At 38.1% G+C, this 23,186-nt stretch overlaps 1 protein-coding gene across 3 annotated transcripts in view; it reads right to left on the minus strand.

Moving 5' to 3' along the window:
- Window positions 1-23,186, minus strand: part of LOC129724538 (pancreatic triacylglycerol lipase-like) — a 36,665-nt gene that overhangs the window by 4,880 nt on the left and 8,599 nt on the right. For all 3 annotated transcript variants that reach the window (XM_055679522.1, XM_055679521.1, XM_055679520.1), the window contains one exon: window positions 14,298-14,440. In XM_055679522.1, coding sequence (XP_055535497.1) covers window positions 14,298-14,427 — 130 coding nt within the window. In that variant the 5' untranslated portion in view covers window positions 14,428-14,440. The remainder of the gene's footprint in view (window positions 1-14,297; window positions 14,441-23,186) is intronic.

Consider the following 23,186-nt stretch of genomic DNA (forward strand, 5'->3'; position numbering starts at 1 on the left):
TGGGAAGCAGGTGGGGAACATTGGGCGGATTCGCCGACTTCGGTACCACATCGATATTCAGCCGCTCCATCTTCTCCAACGATCGCTTCGAGTAGTTGTCCGACGTCAAATCTGGCCAGAACACCGTGTCTTCGCGCTTATGGTATTTCTTGATGAACGACGCAACTTCTGTCAGGCACTTCGTACTATAAATTTCCCCGTTCACGGCCAGCCCGGAGCGAAAGATGAGCATTTTTGACATCCCTTTCTCACTGATTGTCAGCCACAGCCGCACCTTCTTGGGGAACTTGTTCTGTGAAATAAACTTTACCTCGGTGCTCACTTCCTTCGTGGGGGAGGTAAAATACGAAGAGCCCTGCTAGTCGTTGCCATCCAGGGTGAGATAGGTCTAGTCGTCCAATACCACTGTCGCGTCGCGATTCGCCGGGAAAATCGTCTTGACCATCTTATTCAACCGCTGTCGCTGCGTCATTGCCTGCAGCTCCGAGACCAGTGGACGGGACTGCCGCTTCCTGCATGTATGTCCATGTTCTCCAGATGCTTTTTCACAGTTTTAGAGCATGCCCCAACGTCTCGGCCAAGTGCACGCAGCGATTTAGCCACTCTTCCCTCGGTCTTCCTCTTCAGCATCCTTTGAAGCTTCTTGTCGCTCAGGGTCGTTGGCCGTCCGGAACCAGGCTTTCTTTCGATGCTCTGATCGTTGTCCAATAGTGTCAAGATGTTGCAGATGCCAGAACCGGCATACCCGGCGTCCACAAAGTGCCGCACGATGTTCGTTTTTGACGCGGCGGGGTACCGTTTTTTGAACGCGCACACTTCTGAACGGAGTAGCTTCATTTTTTTCGTCATAACAGTTAGAGTTTGACTGATAGAGCTGTCATTTTTTTTTGCTAAGCCATGGGTTACTATGATTGATGATGCATGAGTAGTTTCGTCAGTGCGATTGAAGGTAAACCCATGAAAAATCGGCAATTTTTATCCATTTTTTTTACCGCAAACGTTATTCGACAAATGCAATTTTACTATACAAATTTGTTAAAAACAGAGACAGAGATGGCCCAAACAGAATGGATACGTTTGCGTTGCGCTGACGTCAATGTGACAGTAAATGTATGGGCTAACTGTCAAATTGCCGCAAACGCAGCCGCGACGTATCCATTGTGTTAAGACCTTGAATGACAAATCTTACGATACTGCGAATGAAAATTCAAACAACCGGACGAGTTAAACAGTTTGTTTTGGAAAGACTTCGGGTTTTACGCCGGGAGTGCTTTCTACGGAGTAGTTTCAAGCCGAAGTTCATTTTGAAGGTTGTATAATAAGGGAAATAATTGAAGCAGGCAAAATTCTGTCAATTTTTAAGCCCTATTTAGAGTTCCAAGCGAAGTGAAAATCTCATACAAAATGTTCATTTTTTTACGCTCGTGAAAAATGCAACCTGCAAAAATTTCACTTCGCTTGGAACTGTAAACAAATTCGATCCAGCAAAATCGAAGGTTGTGGATCTCATCTTTTTCACTTGGGTTTCCTTTTTTCACGCATGCAAACGCTAGTGAAAAAAGCAGCAGCAAGCGAAAACTTGCGTGCGTTTATATTCTTTCAGTTGCAGCCAATTTTCACTTCGCGCGGAGTGTAAACTCGTGAATTTCGCTTCACTTAAACTGTAAACTGCAGGCTGGTGAAATACCTGCGTGTTCCACAAACGGGATTTCACGACAGATTTCGCAAGCGAAAATTTACGCTTTTTTACTTGTCAAATTTTTCACTTCGCTTGGAACTGTAAACTATGCTTTAAATGGCCAAAACTTCACGAAAAATGAATCAATTCTGACAAAACAGGTTTCATTTTGCTGAAAACTGTCCTAGTTTCCTAGTATTACTTGAGAACTGGACGTGACCAAGGGTCACTGGAAATGTTTCGGTTTTCCGGAGTGTGTGCCAAAGTGTACATTTTTGCAACGCGTAGAACTTTTTCTGACATTCTGTTTCACCTAGGTTTATATGTTGTCAATAAATCAGAATTTATTTCGGGTTTATTGGTAGCCAAAGATTGAAAATTCGCCAAGGAATCATCGAGGTTTGAATTTATTAAGTATGGGTGTTGATTTTGGCGGTTTTTTCCCTGTTGGGTACTAATTTTTTTGAGCTTGCAGCACTCTAGCAGAATTCAATCGAACATTGTGGGTGTGTAGGTCTTTTTAAACCAAGCAACTTTGCAAACTTGCGTTTGAAAATTTATCTGGATTAACATTTAAAAAGGTCAGCTTATTTTCACACGTATTTTCTCTAAAAGGTTATTTATGCAAATTTTCAAATTAACGTGGTTTTTTACGCGAATTTTTAAATTAAAAATTTTAAAGTTTTTTCACGTCGCATGTATCCCCCGCGTAAGAAAACCTAACTGTATTTGAACATTTTTCTTACGAATCAATATATCTTAGTGAAAATTATCTGAACTTTCCTTTAAAAATATAAAAATATGAGTTAAAGATCCTACTCTGAAAAAAATATAATTTTCAAAACAAAAAATGATTTTAGAAAATATCGGTGATCTCATTTTTTTTTCAGATGAAGTATTTTAGATAGACGATTTAGTTGCCTGAAACGATCTATGCGTTGCAAAAATGTACACTTTGACACACACTCTTGAAATCCGAAACATTTTCGGTGTAGGTTGGTCACACCAAGTTCCCAAGTAATACTAATATAATACTGTTTTCCAGTGAAATGAAACCGGTTATCAAAATTGATCCATTTTTCGTAAAGTTCTGGCCATTTAAAATTCGAGAGAATTTTATTTATCTCAATTATTTTGTCTACCCCCTGTATAAATCAGGATACTTTTTTGGCGCAACAATTTCGTTGATTTAGATTTTTAGTGGAACTAAAAATTGTTTGTTGGGTAACAGATACTTTAAACTTAAACAGTTCCAAGTAAAACTAAACAATTACCAGAGAATTACCAATAGACTGCCGCTATGCATGTCCATCATATTATAAGAGTTGGCAAGCCAAAGAAAATGCATTTTATTACAATTTCGTATCATTGCTTTTTATGAGATGGTGCAAAAAGTTTGGATATTTTTTTAAAGTTCTTCAGTACTAGGTTGTCGAATTCATCTGTTCTTAGGAAACTAAAAACTATAAATACCTTTTTAGTTACCATTATTTTAAGAAACTCAGTGACACCCGGGGCGAACCTTTACACCACCCGCAACAATGCTAAATCTTGTCGAATAGCAGCACCCAACAAATACCTAGCGGCAAAAGCAACTCCTGGGGTAGGGTAGGAGAGGTCTCCTTCTTTTGGGTGTCCTCCAGTAACCAGCCGCACTGACTCGTGCTCACCCTTATAATATCGATAATTATCGTTAACGTCAAAAAATTAACGATAATATCGATGACCAGCATTTATCGATATTATCGATAAGTATCGATAAGTTTCCCATCACTAGTTCATGACAAGCATCGTGCATCATCATACCTTTATTACCATTCATTGCGTTATTGAAAATGAAACTTACTTACTAAATATTTTCGGTCAAATACAATTCGTTCTCATATTCAATAATAAGGATGTATACTACGAATGGTAGACTATTTTGGATTGTCATCAGCAATTTGAAGCAAGTAGCACATTCAGTCAAATTTTTGGTTTCTTCATTCATGCGCTCTCGAAAATGTTTATGATCGGGTGAACTTTAAAAAATGGGCAAGGAGTGTCCATCGCAGCACAAAACATGTAAAAGTATTTAAACTAACTACTAAAGTCCAAGAAATAGTTTTAAGCGAACGAAATTTTATCTAGAAAGATTCAGCCCTTTGGAACCTAGCCCAGGTGTTCCCAAACCAAGCTCCGCAAAGTATTTACTAGTGCTCCGCGGCGTTTTTAATAATTTTTAAAGCCAACCACAAAAAACAATTTTTTTTCTATCAGCTTTCCGCATAGGCTATTTAGAGCAAAATATTTAGTAGAAAATTTTTTAGAGCAAATATTTGGCTGCTAATTCTCGCATTGTGAAAGTTCGGCTGGGACGCCGTCATTATAAGCTGTTTAGTGACTTTGCAGCTTTTTACCAGCTTTCTTGACTTATTTAAGCTTGGCGGGTCTCTTTTCTCTGCATCGTTCAATTTCAAAGTGTTGTTTCCAACGCATGGCCACCAGAGTCTCATTGGTTATCAGGTTCCTTTCTGTGTCATTGCACATGGCAGAGATTGTCCAGTTCCTGATTCCGTTGATCACTGTATAAAACCTTCTAATGTCGTGCCTGGAATACCATACCTCAGGGACCATAGGGAATATCATCGGTTTATAACATGCTGTGACAAGGGGGGGGGGGGTTGTTGTAGTAAAATTGACGTAGCATTTTTTTGAAAGACTGATTTTTTTGCAGGAAAAATGTATACTACAAATACACTAAAACATTGCACAAAGTTTTGCAGCCAGAGCTGTCAAAATGTTTTTATCTGTGGCATTCTGAAATCTAAAAGCTCTGCTACATAATACAATCACTTGGATTTCCAAACACACAATCTGTTTTGAAAACAAAAATCGTTGCTTCTTTGTGGTTTTTAATAGTGAAAACTACAAGATACTCGTTTCATTTCCGGAATAGTTATTGTGCTTTCTGCAGACATGGATCATACTAAGTTGTTTAAACCTTTTCTCCTCATACCAAAACACAAACCCTTCGAAGCCATGAATCCAGAGCGAAGCTAACATCATATGAAATGCAGTCACGAGTGTATAAAAGGTATCTAAATTGAATTAGACACGGCTTTTTTTCAAGTTTTTTTTTTGTATATATGTTACCACTTGTATATTTTGTACGTTTGTACGAGCGAATGGGGGGTGGGGGTTAATCGAATGCTACTTTTTTCCAGGGGGGGTTGAGGCTTTGTGACCAAATGCTACTAGGGGGGAGGGAGCTTAAAAATCATGAAAAAATGCTACGTCATTTAAGTAAACTCCCTCAACTTCCACATGCGACACCCCATTTAAGGTTCTCGTTGCTACCGATATCACACACTGGAGTATTCTCCATTCAAGCTATTTTTCGTTCTTTCTCACTATCTTCCTTACTCGTATTCGCTTCCGAGAACATATGCACACACGCGCGCCTACTCTTTTACTCGCGAGCACAACAAGCCGAAGACAATTGTTTCAAGATGCATTGCGATGGTTGCGGAGGGGCAAAAAATAGGGTAACGAACTACTTCGGTAGCGGTTTGATTCGGCTGGTTTTGCATTAGACTGCTGTAAAAATCTTACCAAAGCAGTTAGATACCCTACACGTTCTAGTACTTATGCGATACTTTACAGATTCTTTGACCACATTTGGCTGTCGGTGCACGAAGCAAAACCGGGTGGATGAAGAAACCATTCCGTTTTCGAGCACGTTTTTTCAAGCACTCCTCCTGGTCGAGCAATTTCAGTCGAGTACTTGAAAGCAGGAACTCGCGTACTTTTTCACAGTCGCTGAGTAGCAAGATGAAAAAGTTTTTGCGTGCCAGTGCAGCAGCAGAAGCTACCCAGGCGGGTACATGAAGAAGAAAGAGTACCTATCCCGAAAGCGTGTGTGCAAAAGACTTGAGAAGCGTAGCATATGTCTCGTTCTCAAACAGAAAGTCTTTCAAGGAGAAAGGTTTCGCTTCTCGCTCGCTTTGTAATGCTTATGATCAACTGTATCCTTCTCGAAGAGCTCAACTTGTATATGGTAATCTCAGCCGACAGTCGTCTAAGAAATGCCGCCCGTCACCTAGAATATAGTAGGTCTGAGAGCAGCCTTCGCCATGAGGGTGTTGTCATGCATGCATGTTCCCGGATATTTCTTCGAGCAAAATATGTACTATGTATTTTCCTTGAATAACGAAACCGACGCCTCGCTCATCTTTGATTACGCCACTTTGAAAGACGAGGTATTTAAAAGTCATTTCCGTGATTCCACCTTTACATTTCGCAGTTCTCTGGCTAAAATGCCTACGCATGCCGGTTCGAGTATAGTTCTGATGTTCCATGTACCGAGTTTCCAATTATTTTCCCTTTTCATTCGCCTGGGTCGATACCGTTTGTTTCGATTCGTATTTACTTCTGAATTGTTCGTAAAAGGGGTACTAAGGCCGCGAGCCGCCGGTTCGGGTATAGCTAGCGAGACATCGCATTCCATAGAATAGCCGTCCGCTCCACATCAGACGCTGTTAAACGCTGCCCAATATGGAAGAACAGACGCGTACGGAAGCCCTGCTCAGTTAGCATATAACCAAAATTTGTTATTTCGACTTTACAGTCATCTGCTTATCAAAACGAAAATTTATTTTCTATTTTTTCAGAGACTTAAATGGGTTTCTTCGTAAACATATCGTTGAAGCGACGAACCTGGCGAGCAATAATTATGCTACACTTTGACGTAAGTTGGCGGATTGCTACAATGGTTTGAGGCATCAAATTTCACAAAACAGGAATGGTTAAAAAGGTATTATCTGGATATCAATGAATTTCATGCTATTTTTTCACTTTTGGCGACCTGTTGTTGACCACAGGTCATTGGTCATTATTTCATGGTAGAATGGTCAATGTTTTAGGTATGGCTAAAAAAAAACAAAACAAAATTTTATAAAATTGACTAAACATAACCATTACTGTATTGAAGCTTACGTGCTTACGTGTTTTTAAAGTTCAGATCATTAGACCTTTTCGTGTCTTTTTCAACACGGAAATTTTATGCCACTTTGTTGAACCCTTTTTTGGAGTGGATAGTGTCAAATAGCCACGAATGAAGTGCCAAACAGCTTGAAAGAAGTGTAAAACAGAGGATTTCATGTTGTTCGTTGATTCGTTATCGTGTGCAAAGATTTGTGGTTTCGATAGATACGCACGCGTTTCGAACATTTTTTTGATTGTTTTTATTTTTAGTCACCGAAATTCACAAAATCGACACAGAAAAAAAGCTGCGGATGATACCAGGCAGTTTGTCGAGGAAAGGGCCCATTTCTGATCGTTAATTTCTTTAGCAAGAAAGTTGATAAGTGAATTTTACTTTACGAACTAATTTCATTTTTGTCATATGACTTACATTTAAAGTTTAGTAAAACGGGCAATGTATGTAGTTTGCGAGAATGCGAAAATGAACGGGAATAGAAGGTGTGACTTTAGGCTCAGAAAAAATTTCCCTCGTCCAGACGGGACTCGAACCCGCAATCTCCGCTGTCTCCGACAAGGTGTTTTGGCCAATTAAACTACTGGGAGAAGTATAACTCACCCTAAATCAAAGTCTAGTCACCCTTTACTATTGTGTTCCCGTATCCCAGCACGCCACGATGAACTGCACACACTGCCATGTGGGAGTTTATTTTTGTAACTTAGAGAGTGGTATCTTCACGCACACTGTGTATAACGACTGATTATATCTACAGCGACCAGGGATGGTATTCTACGCGATTTTTCGGGACTCGTAAGTAATCTACGTAGAAAACTGTATTCTACGGTAGAAAACCTCTTGCAAGTAGAAAACTCTCAAACACTCGGAAATTCACAGTATGAGTCATATATTGCCATTCGCCGCGCTGATTAGTAGTGATGGGACTATCCGGATCAAAATATCTGGATATCCGACCTCGGATATCCGACAAATATCCAAAATCCGGATCAATCGGATATCCGGATATTATCCGACAGGATATCCGGATTTTCGGATAGTCGGATATCCGGGTTTTGTATCCGAACATAGTTTAATGAGAATTATGTAAATAATTGCTTGACAGAGGATGGTTAATTGTGAAAGAAGCCATTTTTCGCGTTACGTTTTATTCGAATGGGGTTCAAAAGACAAACAAAAAATTGCAGATATCCGGATATCCGAATATCCGACTATTCGATTATCCGTATCCGGATATCCGGTCAACCGAATAGCATTCGTTCACCCATCCGTAGTCCGAACTTCGAATAACCGGATCCCGAATATATCCGGTTAAAAGTCTCAACATCTCAACGGTGCATGGTTCTCCTGGCATATATAAAAAAAGCTCACTAAAAATTCCATGCAACTTTAAACGGTTGCAGGAAGAATTCTTTACACCCTCGGGAAAAATAACTCTAAAATGAGTAAGATTTGACGCATTTTCGTAAAAAATGGAACACTTGTTACTCACTTTTTGGGTACAGTATTACTCAGTTTTGAGTTAAGTAATTACTCATTGTTTGGGTTCTGAATTGCTACTTAATTTAATTTACAAATTTATATAAAGTTTCGAAGATAAAATTAAACATACCCGGGATTGTTGTTTGTACTACCTAGAAAGCCCTCGAATATTATTTCTAATCCGAAAACTTATGAAACACATCAAAAACAACTTCAATCGATGGAGAATGAAAGCAACGATTTTAACTGTCAAATTCGTTCTCAATTCACACAAAATAATCATCACAATTGAAAATAAATAATATTTCTGAACTTAAATTTCGTTTATTTGTCATGTAATTTACCACAAAAATCTCTTTGCGGGTTTTCGTAGAATACTCGTTTCTGGTTAGGTATTTTACTAGAGGTATTCTACGTAGAAAACGCGTCGAAAACTACATGAGGTTTTCCACATAACATCCCTGACAGCGACGCAAGCGATGTGACACTTCAGTCGGTGGCCAAACCTCAAATGCGTATCACGGAAGAGCTCCGTTGTGCTAAATTTACTTTAAGAACTAATTCTATTTTTGTCATATGACTTACATTTTAAGTTTAGTAAAACGAGCAATGTATGTACAGTGCCTCTACAGTTATGGGTCAGCTACAATTATGGGTCACTTTTACGCAAATACGTCTATTCTCACGAAACTGAACAATTTTCATTAGCAGTGGTATTTTCGTAACGCGTGTAGGTAGTATAGCTTGTTGTTTCGCATTGTTTCGCGAACACCCCTAAAATTCGAATTTATCCAGCTTTCCACGAGCAGTATCAACGGACAGTGCACGCAGCCCATTTTGACGTTTTCTGTATGTTTTTAGGGAATTTTCAATCGGAGTAACGGAGTAGGAAATATAACAACGTCGTAACGTAGCATAGCAACTCCAATAAACAATGGGTGTTTTGTTATTTAAATTTTGTCGTGCGCATGCGCAGATCAAAATAAACAAAACTGTTTACACTGGCGTAGCGTGGAGGGGGAGGGGGGCGTAAGGGGTGTCCCGCCCTGGTGGAAAATTTTCATACGCGTAATCTTCAAAGGGTGAGTTCCGTGAGATTAACAATTATTTTGCCTTGGCTTCTATGTATGGTTTTTTGATGAAGTTTGATGCGAAAATAAATTTCCCGGAGTTTGAACATATTTCAACTTAAGGGGCAACAATGGCGCCATTTTGAATTATTGAGAAACTGGAAATTTTTGAGGTTTTTTCGACGCCTTTCCAAGCCAAATTCTAAGAGTTTGTCCAAATACTAGCATCTTTTTACCCATCTTTTGAAAAAAAGGAAATAATCCACCTAGCAGTGCAGAAACCTTTGTTATACTAACTATTACTACACATAAACTTATTATGTCAGTAAACCATAAACCGTTTAAAATTTAATTTAAAAGATAGTTTTCCCGAGGATGAATCAAATACGATCATTGAATCAAACCTCGACGTAGTTTTCACAAATATTGTGAATGTCATCACTGGAGTCTGCATTATATTTTTTCGTCCCCAAACCATTTTTCAAGCTGTCTGGGATAGAAACAATTTAAAAAATTTTGACATAACCGAACGCCCAGAAACAATAAAGATAACAATGATGCAGATTTCATTCTAGAATAGTAAATATGTTTGTCAGTTCATTGCAATACTATTGATATACATAATTCCTCATAATCCAACTAAAATACCACAATGGCTTCGTTCTTAAAAATCACAAAATCTAGAAAAGAACATAGTGATTGTAGATCGTGAATTAGCATCGAATATTTCCTACGATTTGCAGTAAAGTTCAACAAACTTGCTCTCAAGAAACTATAGTTCAGAATTATACAGGAACGCGTTAAATGCTTTGTTACCGTATAAAAGTTACTTGAATCATACGTGTGATTATTTCAAGAAATCAACAAAAATCTTGATAAAATCTGTGAGGATCAAATGCGAATAGATTTCATTGAAATTCATATAACTACTTTGGAAGTTGTCAGTTTAATTCTATTCCACATGTATGATTTGGAAATGAAGGTTTTTCGCAAGACTTAAGAATTCTGGCTTTTAAAAGTGTATTCGAGAACGTCCAAAACAATTTCAAATCCAAATCCAAAACAATTTCAGAACTTTATAAAACTTGCTGCGACAACGAGAAGTGGACTAACATGGATACTCTGTTTGCACTGACTTTTATATTAGAAAGCAATATTTATAATACACAAAAGCGCAGTATATCAGGTGAGTAAGAAGCGGACTTAAATAAGCATTCCGGTTCCCTCTGAAATATATTGAAAACTGTTTCAAAAGGTTCATTAATTTACACCAGTTAAGACGCACTACACAGAGTATGAAACACAGCAAAGATATCTTTTACTCTTAGTTTTTTTTGAGAAATAAATAGCGGTTGAAAAAAGAGAGAGCGACAGAAAAAGAGAGAAGGGGAGATAGAAAAAAAAGAAAGATAGAGACAGAAATGATCCAAAATGTACAATATCTTATGTTTAAACATTCTGATTTAAATATTCTAACATTCGAGCAACTAATAAAAAAACTCGCTAAGTATGATTTTTAAGGAGCTTGAGAGCTTCCATTTGCACTTGTATACACCAATAGCGGATAATGCGTTCTGTTAGAAAGGTGGGATTCTTTCTTGTTTTTCTTTGTTCGATTTTTATATACCACACAGATAAACAACATATTTACACCTATACACGTACATACACATATATACAGCCAGTGCTCATTTAGTTGAACTGAGTCGATTGGTATACAAGACTTGGCCCTCAACAGATTCATTTGGTGTTCAAAGTTAAATATCCTATGTAAAAAAATACTCTTCGATCAATATCTCGAAATCTAAGCCACTATTCAAAAATCCACTCGGTAGCATTCTGGGGGAGCACAGAAGCTTTCATTTGCATATAATCAAAATCGGATATTGCGTTCTATAAGAAAGGTGCGTTAGTGTTTTGCGGAACATACATACAGACAACATACATACACACACACATACACACACATACACACACACACATACACACGAACAGACATTGCTCAGTTCGTCGAGCTGAGTCGAATGGTATATACGGTTCGGCCCTCCGGATCTTGGATCTATTTTGCGTTTTTCGACCGATTTTATAACCTTTGTTTAGTATAACAAAGGTAAAACAGATCTTTAATCGGACGAAAACTGAGCTCAAAACGGTGATTCTACGAAACCGGTTTTGGCATAGTTTTAGTATATTTCGCAAAGCAAAATAACATCGATTATTTCTGAGCAATAATGGTAATTCGCTAATATCTTAAAGTGGTAGTCAAATTATATCTTATTTTGAGTAAAAAAGTCTCAGAAATCGAATGGTAGGTGTCTGATCTACGTAAAATGTCAGCAAAATGTCAATTTTGCCACAACTCCCCTACAATACAAAAATAGGTTTATCAGCTGACATTTTACCTAGAAACAAAATGGCGTCGAAAAAACATAAAAAATTACCGGTTTCTTAAAAATTCAAAATGGCGCCATTGTGTCCTTTAAGTTGAAATATGTTCAAACTCGGGGAAATTTAGTTTTGCATAAAAATACACAAAAAAATTATATATAGAAGCCAAAGCAGAAAAAAGTCAATTTTTGTTGCACTGTGTTATCAATTAGGCGGAGGTCAAGCTGAAACCCTCTAAAATTGTGTAAATTTTTCGAAAATGGGTAGATTCAGTGCAATTAAATTCGAGCGTGCTAACTCTCACAATTTTTGGTAACAAGTCGAGATGGGTTCGGGTTTGAAAATTTTTGAAAGTGTCGGGTACGGGTCGGGTTCGGGTTTTGTGAAAAAAATATTTTCGGGGTCGGGTCGGGTTCGGGTTTGAAAATGTCGGGTTCAGATCGGGTTTGGGTATGTTAACCCGAAACCCGACTATGAAGTCTATGAAATCTCGGGTTCGGGTTTCACAATTTAGGGTTCGGGTCGGGTTCGGGCTTCGAAGAAATAAAATTTTCGGGATCGCGTCGGGTTCGGGTTTGAACGAAAAAAAAGTTTCGGGTTCGGTTCGGGTCGGGTTTCGACCGAAAAAAAAATCGGGTTCGGGTCGGGTACGGGTTTGAAAAACATCAAACCAGACCATCTCTAGTAACAAGATGATTTCAGTGCAACCTGGTAGGGGTGACACCCAATTTTTCCGCCCCGGGTGTCACTCGATCACGCTACGCCACTGACTATTTATGAGAGTTGCTATGCTACGTTGCAAAATTTTTATGTTTTTCAATCCGTTACTGCTATTGAAAATTACTCGACTTACAGAAAACGTCAAAATGGACAGAGTGCACTGTCCGCCATTACCGCTCGTGGAAAGCTGGATTGTCAAAATACTGTTTTTTTTGGACCTCAGCGCATACAATTTCTTTTAACTTTTTCTTCGTCTTAATCATTTTATAAGAGACTGGGATTTGAACCCATTTCAAATGCACGGTATCACAGCAGGATGATTTCTTCGTTACAATTGGTTCCATTCTCATGTTTGCCAACACAAAATCAATTTGGTTGTCCTCGAAGCTGATTCCAAAGGTTCTAATACGGAACAACGAGTTAGATTCTTACTTGGGTAAGAGTGCACTTCTCCTGGTTGCTGACACCTAATGGGTTCATTAAGCAGACAATGTGTGCATCAGGGAAAGCGAAAAATAAGCGAACTGGAAATATGATACAGATTTGGAAAAATATACCGCATTCCGACGGGACACGTAATGAGAGATTGATTTTTCGCACACATTCATATAGTGAACCGTGACTGCCAGAATTTTTCAAATCGTCGAAATTCAACTCAACTTTTCACCAATTTAGTATCGAAAAGATATAGCACTAATCATACCACTAGTTTGGTTCAACCTTCATCTATCGATCAGGACTTTGGTGTGCAACTTTTACTGTTTAAAAAAAAAAAAACAAAATAAGGTTTAACTATTCCTTTCGTTGAAAACTTCATTGTAAAGACCATGTAACGCAGCTTTGGTTTATGATTAACGTAAATACCATAAACCAGAGATTGCTTTCGCAGACGTTTTTCAAATTCAGTAACAGGTTTAGAAAAACCTTTCATTCATTTAAAGTTAGTTAATATTATTAGTGAAAAAATAATTTGTTTTGACAACTCCCAAATTTTTTCCAAGCAAAGAGGTTTCAATAATGTTTTTTGAATTTTCATTTGATTTTAAATCCACTATCAGTGATAGTGTTACGTACGCAAGCAATAAAAAAATAGTTCCAAAAAAATATATTTTTTCTTCTTAATAAATTAATTCGATATCGGTTCATCTACATAAGAGGTGCAGCTTCACTGCCGTCTCCATTAGAAGTTATCAGTTATTCAGTTGCTAACAATAACTCCACTGCGATGGAATAAACAAGATACTCGAGACGCCCACTGTTCCTTATTTCACCGAATTTGAATTTTAAATACAGTCCACAGCTTGAAGTCAGTTTAGTTTTGCTGACTATTGGAGAGAGTGTCCTGGCGCGGACAGATAGCATGATTTTATCGATAATCGACTGCTTTAATGAGAAATTGACAATCATGACCAACAGCATGAAAGTTGTAATTTCTCTTAAATGTTTATATTTAATTTCAGCTTGAACAAGAATTTGGCTTGAACACCTCTCAACATTAGGTTCTGCAAATGGCAATGCTACACATCATGAGTTGAATCAGGTAATGCAGTGAACATTGTGTTATTTTAAGATTGAAGAACGCTATCACTTGTTCGTGAATAACGCTTATCTCACGGGTAACAACTTGAGATCGTGTCTAAACGAGAGCCGCACTCATTTATTATCAAATTATAGTAGAAAAGGTTAGTACATATGTTGTCCTTCGAATGATTTCAACGCTAGGGCATCTCGCACGAAAGTGCTGAACTTGACCTCTGAAGAGGTTCCTCGTTTTAGCATCATTAGCATTTTCCCTTGACAGGTTGCCGCTGTTAATACATGTACGAATCAGTGAAAAAGCTGCGAAAGCGAATCTCCACTAAGCTAACACAGTTTAGTGGTAGGTAAATATGCTAATTAGTCGACCCATTCGATTGGCGCTGGTCGAAACCGGCAATCGAAATCGAAACCGATTGTTAAGGTTAAATTTAGTTTAACTTACATGGCAACCATGGCAGGTTGATATTGTCCATCCGGGCCCAGCTCAGCGCATCCAGCGGGCCCGCGCTACTCGGATCGATCCAGTAGATGGTGCTTATAACTAACAATGATGCAGCGAGATAGCCCAACATCGTTGCGGCGTTTCTGGAAGTTGATTATTATGCAAAAAGAAAAACAATACAATTATAATCGGTGTTGCAGTTCCATATTGGAACAAAAAATAATATATGGTTACGGGTCAAATATTTTATAAATCGTAATTGAGCATGTGCCATTTCTACATGAATTTAAATAACTGAGCAATGGATATATTTGTGTTTACGACTGCAATTCGACGACACACAGAGTAACACAGGTATGAAAATAAGAGGAAACAGTAATTTGATAATTGCTAACATAACATGTAAAATATATAGCCACCAACAGGTAATGTCAAAGCAAAATATGCAACTACAAGGAACCTGCTGGCTCAAGAAGACAGCAGTGGCTTAGCTGGGCTTACTATAGAGCCGTAGCAGTTTGCCGACAGTTTATTACGCGGAACCACGCCGCAGCGAGCAATGTCAGGTTCGTTCAATGGCTACGGGGAAGGAAGCACAGACCGTAATTAATGACGTTCGAGGGCACATACACACACGACAGTGTACCACTGAAAGCTAAGGAGTGGGAGGGGTTGGACGGACACATGGTAAATAGTTTACTGGATGGGTGGAGAGCTGAGCTGGAAATAATTGAATCGTTTATAGATTATGTCACCTTCCGGGAACTGATCGGATGAAAGTTGAAACGATTAATATTGATAATTTGCACCGGATGTGATTTTATTTTTAATTACATACGAGACAAGTAATTTTTCTCGAAACTTCTCCGCCAAAACGAAACATACCGGCAAAAAGATTTATACGGCTAAAAATACGATCCGTACGGGTACGACAATGTTTGCGCGAATTATTGGCAATCATTACCCCATTACCGTTGTCGTGCAATGCTTCGCAATGTCCACACACGTAGCTGAATGAGAATGCAAATATACGCGCTTGTTAGATCACAGACCATCGCTGGACATCCTTCGGCGGGTATGATTCTGGGCATACCGCAATAAAACTTAGTCATCACAATTACTTCATACTTGGTAATCGATAAAGCGCAGCGAAAACACCGCCACCCGGCAGGCAGAGGTAATACGATTGTAAGACCATCCAACCAGTCGAGTCCCAGTCAAGCTGGCTTATTGCTTCATGCAATGCGCAGCGAATTATCCGCACCGTCTGCTGCACGTTTCCTTGCTGAGTGTATGTAAATTAGTTATCGTCTTGACCCGCGGCCCAAGTAAATTGACACTTTTATATGTTCGTAGCTGCAGAAGGTAGCTCGATGGATACAAATTTTATTTAACTATGTCATTTTGGAAATGGATTTATCACCCCGGCAACCAGAGTCGGCGATGACAAATTCGCGCGGAAGACCTATGGGGGAACGAAATGAAAGACTGCACAAGAGTAAAGACGACGAACCGCTGCTGGTGGGCGTCTCAAGTCAACAGGTGCAGCATTTTTATTCATGCATGGTTCCATGAAAAATTTGTCATTCTATGCGATTGAAAAATTTGTTCAGCTGAACGTCTGAATAGATATTTGATGGCAATAATTGGTTTACTGTACGCTCTATACCGCATTGTTTGTGGAGGTCGTTGCTCCTCGATTCAGTCAATTTATTCGCTACTCCAGGGAGGCCACATTTCTCATAAAACGATAAATGTGTGCCAAAATAGTATCGACCGAGACAATAATAAACGAGTTGGAAGTTCACTTTAGAGTGTCGCTTTTAACCTTCACATTTTCAAGGTGAAAAAGTAGTATATCAAATAATACAGTTTATGGTGTATCTCTGCATAGAAATTTGTTCAAAGCAATCTTGGAAAGACGTAAAAAGGATTCAGCTCGATGGATTTAGATAATTACAACAACAATATGGCACGCTAGTCTGTGGGGCTAAAGATCAACTAGATTAGTTGAGACAATTCGTTATCGATATTGTTTTTGGCACAGTTTGCATGTATATAGGATAAGTACAAAGAACGATACGCGTCCAATGCTGAGTCAAGAAAATTTGCAGCTCGAAAAGATCCTCGACCTGATACCTGGGTTCGATACCCGATATTACGACCATGCGGGAGCGCCGGCCGATCGACATCGCTAACCACAGAGCCACGGGGATTTAAAGTTTTGCAAAGTGTAAAAATAAACTTCTGCTGTTTGAAAAAAAAAATCAAGATTTTACTATTCCTTTCGTTGAAAACTTCATTGTAAAGACCATGTAACGCAGCTTTTGTTTATGATTAACGTAAATACCATAAACCAGAGATTGCTTCCGCAAACGTTTTTCAAATTCAGTAACAGGTTTAGAAAAACCTTTCATTCATTTAAAAAATAATTATATAAAATAAAAAAATAATTTGTTTTGACAACTCCCAAATTTTTTCCAAGCAAAGCGATTTCAATATTTTTTTTTTTGCATTTTCATTTGATTTTAAGTTCCGTTATATTTTTTTAATACATTCTTCGTCCAAACAACGCACATTACTAGGATAAAATTCTTCTCCCGCTACTGCAAGCCTCAAAAACATGCCCTTAAGTTCATTCACCTACCAAGCCGCTGCGATCTGCGAACAAGTTCATGACATCTCTCATCCGTCATAGTTCGGGCCAAGTCGCTACCGAATAACACAAGCCAAGCGAGCGACCGTACGACCTTTGAAATCGACGCGACGTCAAAGGCTGTTATATGTCAACGCTTGTTAATCAAAACAAACAGTCGTAAGTTTCAACCTAGTTTCGTTTCGTGCTTCGGCTGTCGCGTCACCCCCGATGATCACGCTGAAGGCGCGACCACAAAACTCACCGGTCGGTCGATGCACGGTGATGCCGCCCACAGAACACAGATCGTATCCGAGCTGTGAAGTTAAACCCCATTCAATGTGCACCACTTTGTTGCAATATTTGTGAATCCATACGAACCAGTATCGCTCGTCGGTCAGCTGGTTCAGGTGTTAGCTAATTGTTACAACTGCTTTCGAGCCCCACAGTAGTGTACAGTTACTAGAGCGGCGCGCGGTCTACTCTGCACATATAACACTATCAGAGGGTGGGTTTTTCCGCGAAACTGCAATCGGTTATAATTTTTGGCGATCGGGATTGGCTCTCCGAAAAGGTAACTTTTTATTTTGTGGTTGCCAAAGTTATAAATAGACACATGATATCATTGAGCATTTTTTCACCCTTTTGATACAACTTTTTAGTGTTTCTGTGTACTGTCTACTGTCATTGATGAATATATGGAGCCCGGAGGTATGATTAATGACAGGAAGTAAAGCTCAGTAAAAAAAGACCGCTAACGTCCGGTTTATCGGTCGCTAAGGTCATCAGTGGAAAATGAAAGCTACATCCGAAACACAATCAAAACCGTGGTAATTGTTATTGAACATTTTTATCATCTGATGATTTATCATCTGAAGAAGCAATGCAAGTCTTTCTTTCGGTAAAAAGTAACGGTGATTTCTTCCACTCAATTCTTCGGGTCAAATTGATCGATCTGCACGTCTCGTCTCGGTTGTATTGCTTCCGAACTCCGTTCGATCAGCGCACCGCAGCAAAACAGCAAGAAGTTGAATAACCGACTGGCGATTCGGCAGACTGGTTGACAATGTCTACATAAATTGATCCGACCTTAGTCTCAATTTCGGATTTTGAAACTTCGTCTGGTTGCTGTTTTTTTTCGTGAACGTGGAATGCATTTGGCGCCATGCATGAGAAACTGTAGGTATGTACCTGCTGCAGGAGAACACCTTGCGGTGCGAAGTTTGATTAATGGCGGATAACAATAGGATAGGGGCACTATATTTCGAAATAGTATGGCGATTGGCAGCTAACTAACTATTCTGCAGAGGGGGCAATCGACCTTTTATAAAAAAAATTGATAGAATCGTGGGAAAAGAATGTCATTTTTATTTTTGTGATGAACTACACTTTTCCCGAATGAAAAAGAGTGTAGTTGGAAACACCAAAACAACCAGAAATCGTTTTAGTAACACTTTTTTCCGGCGTAGTAGGGTAACTGCTCCATTATTCAACTCGTTAAGCCGATATTCACTAAGAATGCGCGGATTAAACACCAAATTTTCACGAAATTATTGAACAAATAAACGAAATACGCTTTCTTGCTCTTATGGAATCGTTTAGCATTATATATTAAGTAAATTTAGCTAGATTTATCCTGAATTTTGTAAAACAAACCATTTTCACAACGCTTCCATATCCATCTCAAATCTTGAATCACTGCTCAATTATTCATCTCACGACGCCCCCATATTCATCACACTTTGAATCATGAATGAATCACATTACCATGGATAAACGTAGCCGCAGCCCATCGTAGTAGGTTACCTAGATATCCGCTGTAGTTGTTTACGTGCAAAATTGGTAACCTAGGTAACCACCTGTCGATTTATATCAATCATGTCGGAAAAACTTAACATTTTCAGTATGTTTTTTTTCGTATTAACAGAAACTGATTTGGCAACTTTTGATTTTCTTCAACGCAGTGAAAACAGATGAAAATACATACAGTTGAAATTTAGGAATTGTAGTAATTCATCTCATATATTCCTGCCAATTCAAGCTTGTTTTAGGAAATTTGGGGTGAACATTTCGAAGATTAAAGTATTCTTAGTGTAGTTAGTGATTTTGTTTAGTGATTAAAATAAAAAGTGGTCCACTAGTGATGAAAAAAACTTTGGTTTGCTGCTGAACGAGTCCCTTTGTAGCCGTATAGAACAATGCGCAGAATTTGTTTTCTGAGGTAGGTGATTGAATTAAATGAGTTTACGGGTGCAGATGCCCGACTATAATATCAAATCTAGAGCTTTTAAGTGAGTTTTTGAGGATTCTACTCTATGAGAAATCTAAAGTGAACTAAGAAGAATCCATTCCATGGATTAGCAGATTAGGTTAGTTAGAAAATATGCGTTTTTTCCTGTTTTCAACTGCGTTTTCATGTTTTATGAGATGAATATATGGGCTGAGATGAATAATGGAGCAGCTCCCCTATATACAACTTGAATTGAAATATCTTGAAAATACATTTGAAACAACTACTATGATTATGCTATTATTTTTGACGTAAAATTACGTCTTGCTTTAGTAGGGTGGCATGCCAGAAAATCGAGAAAGGAGTGAAACGGTAGAATGAAAGATTCCAAAGGCTCAATAATTTGTTACCACTAAACGGATTTTGGTCGTTGATATCTCGTTGGACAGAGAATAAATTACTCGTCATTTTTTGAACCATTGTTTAAGAAATATGATTAAAATTCAAATAAATGATTTCGGGGCATTGAGAAGTGCCATTGGTGTTGTCGAAATAGTAACACCCAGTAAGTCTGTTATTTTCTGGTCGTTGCGAATTGCTATTTGCATATGTCGTGGGATGACTCTCGTTTTCTTTTCTTGCTAGCAATATATTACTTTCAACAAAAAAGGCCACCGCCTAGACTGTAGTAACTATCAATACCGTGTGCAAAATTCTTTTCTGCATCCTGTTTCACAGACTGAGGCCGCTACAGGAAACCTTTGTTGGCGAATACCAATGAGAGGGGAACGCTCCAGGCATTGTACGACTCAGTTGAGAGAAATGAGTTATGGCGTATATGCTAGAACATGATTATCCAGTAAAACTAATTAAACTGATTCGTGCCATCCTCGAAGGTTCCACATCATCCGTCAGGGTAGCTGGTGAGTTATCGGACGCTTCGTGAAAGAGGGTGACGGGCTGTCAAACTTATTGTTAAAAATCGTATTGGAAGGTATTATACGGAGGGCTAGCGTGCAGAGAAGCGGCACCATTATGACAAAGTCTCACATGCCCTTAGGTTTTGCGGACGATATCGATAACATTGGTATTAACCGTAGAGTGGTGGAGGAGACCTTTGGACCTTCCAACAGGTAAGTTGTGAGCTTGTCATAAATTCTACCGAAACGAAATACATAGTGCCTGGTAGAGAGCGTGAAACATTTGAAGCAGTCGACGAATTTATTTTGTTGGGTGTATAAGTGACATGCGACAATGAGGTTAGCCGTGAGATCAAGAGACGGATAGCTACTGCAAACAAGGCCTTCTAAGATTTGCGCAACCGGCTGAGTTTCCGCGGCCCGCGACACCGTACAAAACTAACACTTTTTAAAACACTCATCCTCCCGGGGGCCCTCTATAGCCATAAAGCATGGACACTCCGAGTGGCTGATCGGCGAGCTCTTGGAGCTTAAAAGGTGTTAGAGGCGGTTGCCTAGCTCAACACCTAGTAAATAGTGACGTATTCTGGACTCGGCACTGGATTGTAATCGGTCTGTTGCCGCAAAGTAAGTAAGTAATATTTCTTTCAAGTTTTAACTTCAAACGATTTACCCGAATTTTGTGCTTGTTATATCGTCAATAGTTGACGTAAAACTAATGTACACAACGTTCGTCTATATATCTACAAAAAATTAGCAGCGCCTCCATTTCAAATTCCCTTATTCTACCAACTACGCCATGCCATCCTCATCGTAGGTATTCAAGCCAATGCTCATCTTGCGTATCTCACTGTAAAAGTGTTGGAATTGGCAGGGAACGCAGCTAGAAATAATGTTAAAATGAAAAACATTCCGCGTCATCTACAGTTGGTTGGAAATTGAACAAGCTCTGATTCGGCGTCACTATTGCCTTTTTCCTATAGTAGACTGAACCACTGCGACCATTGATAGTAGATTTTTTGCCTTCGGGAGGTGTCCTACCGAACATACAAGCTGTTCTATTGCCGAAGAAAATGTGAAAGAAGGCATAATTGGATTATTTTCTTGCTTTGTAAAAACTAAAACCAACCGTTCTTATAAGAACGACCACATATTTTTTAATCGAAGTAGTTTATAATGAGTTTTCTATATCTCAATACTACACTGTCGATCTTTGCGTAGTTGTCCCAGTTTTTAGTTTTTATAAACATACGACAACTATGCGTAGAATGACAGCACAGTGCTCGTGAGTTTACTGTGAAAGAAAAAAAAAAAAGCAAAAAAAGCAGAGTGGGGAGAAATTGATCAATATTTATAATATTTTCCAAATAACTTGCTTCATGTACATTGTTCCCAAAAAAGTACTGATATGTGCTCTAGAAAACCTCTATAGCTATTGGTGAAATTTCTATTGCCTACTTCATGAAATAAATTCGAGAAATCTATAAGGTAATATGAGATAAATCGGAGTGAAATTGATCACGCTTGATATCCATATACAGTCAAACCTGTTTTTGTGCGAAATTTATTTTGTGCGACTTTTTTATGTGATTTTTTTTGTGCGACTGTTTTTGTGCGATTTTTTTTGTGCGGTATATGAAAAACGACCACTTTCGACAACATTTTCAACCATTTAGTTTTTCCGATTCTTGGAATGAATTCCAACGCATTACATAAGTGTTGCGTCAAAAAATTACTATTTGAGCCAGTTTTACGTAGAAAAAGTCACGAATTGCTAGTCTACGAAGGAAAATGGTTGAATAGATTAGCTTGTTTAAAAAAGTTACGTTTATTAATCCGATGTTTTAAAATTGTTCTTATAGGTATTCTAAATCAGAACCAACAGCTTTCGAGTTATTTTTAATTAAGAATTTTTTTATGCGGTCCCTAACCACCGTATAAAAAAAATTTTTTTTCAATAATGTTGTAGAAATATTGTTTTGAAGCCGCACGTGAAGTTTCAAATGATTTTTTTATGCGATTTATTTTGTGCGGTCCCTATCCCTAGCACAAAAACAGGTTTGACTGTATTCTATTGAAAATGTGCTTATTTCGATATGTTTATGATAAATGATGATTTCTGGACAGAAAAATATCAATCACAGCTAGTTTGGAAACGAAGATAACGATTTTCAGGTTTAAATTTATTCATTTTGGTTCACGAGCTGCAGTTTACTTAATTTGCTCTCATTTGATCATTGTTAGATCTATTTCAATTCGGTTCGTTGCAAAAGTTATAAAACTAGCTCTAAAATTTAAATCTTTGAAGTTTCCTGTGAATTTATCAGTATTACTTTGATGGTATGGAATAATAAATATGGAAAATTATATTTTTCGAGCTTTCATCAAACTCTACTCACTTCTCCGAATTCAACGTAATTAACCCCTATTTTAGATTACTTTAAGTAAATTCAATACTATTCTTCGTTATTTAGAAACCTGTTTGATCAAATTTGATTGAGTTTTGACTGAGTTAGAAGAATTTTTTGAAAATATATTTAATTGCACCGGGCATGCAAGAATTAACTTTGACAGGTATGTGAATCTTTCAAAAGTTGCATTTTAGGACACTTCAACAATGCTTAGTGTTATTTAGGGTTTTTTGTCACCGTATAGTTTAATTCTCTTTGGATGGTTGATCTTTCTCGGTGAAATATACACACTGTGTTTGTTTTACATGACGTTTCGGCGTACTGTTATTTGCGTCTTTTTCGTACGATCGCATTTCAGAAAATATGCAAAAAATTACAGTTTCGAAATGATAATTTTCCTTCAGAAACTCAATTCTACCAGAACAATTAAATCTATTTTAGTTTATTTTGAATTAAAACCTTTGAAGAGAATTAGAAGCTAAACCACGAATCATGAAATAAGTAAATTTAAATACATGCCAAGAAACTATGTTTAGTAGTGTTGTGGATAAAATTGAATTTTCAGTTATTGTTTTTACGCTGAAGTGAAACGTAGGTAATTTATAATTGAAAAATTAAACTTATTCGATGTGTGTTTGCTTTGTTTTGACAGCACAGTTTAAGCGGAAATAAATGCAACCAGATAAATTAATT

Source organism: Wyeomyia smithii, chromosome 2, assembly GCF_029784165.1.
Source record: "Wyeomyia smithii strain HCP4-BCI-WySm-NY-G18 chromosome 2, ASM2978416v1, whole genome shotgun sequence".
Taxonomy (NCBI): Eukaryota; Metazoa; Arthropoda; class Insecta; order Diptera; family Culicidae; genus Wyeomyia; species Wyeomyia smithii.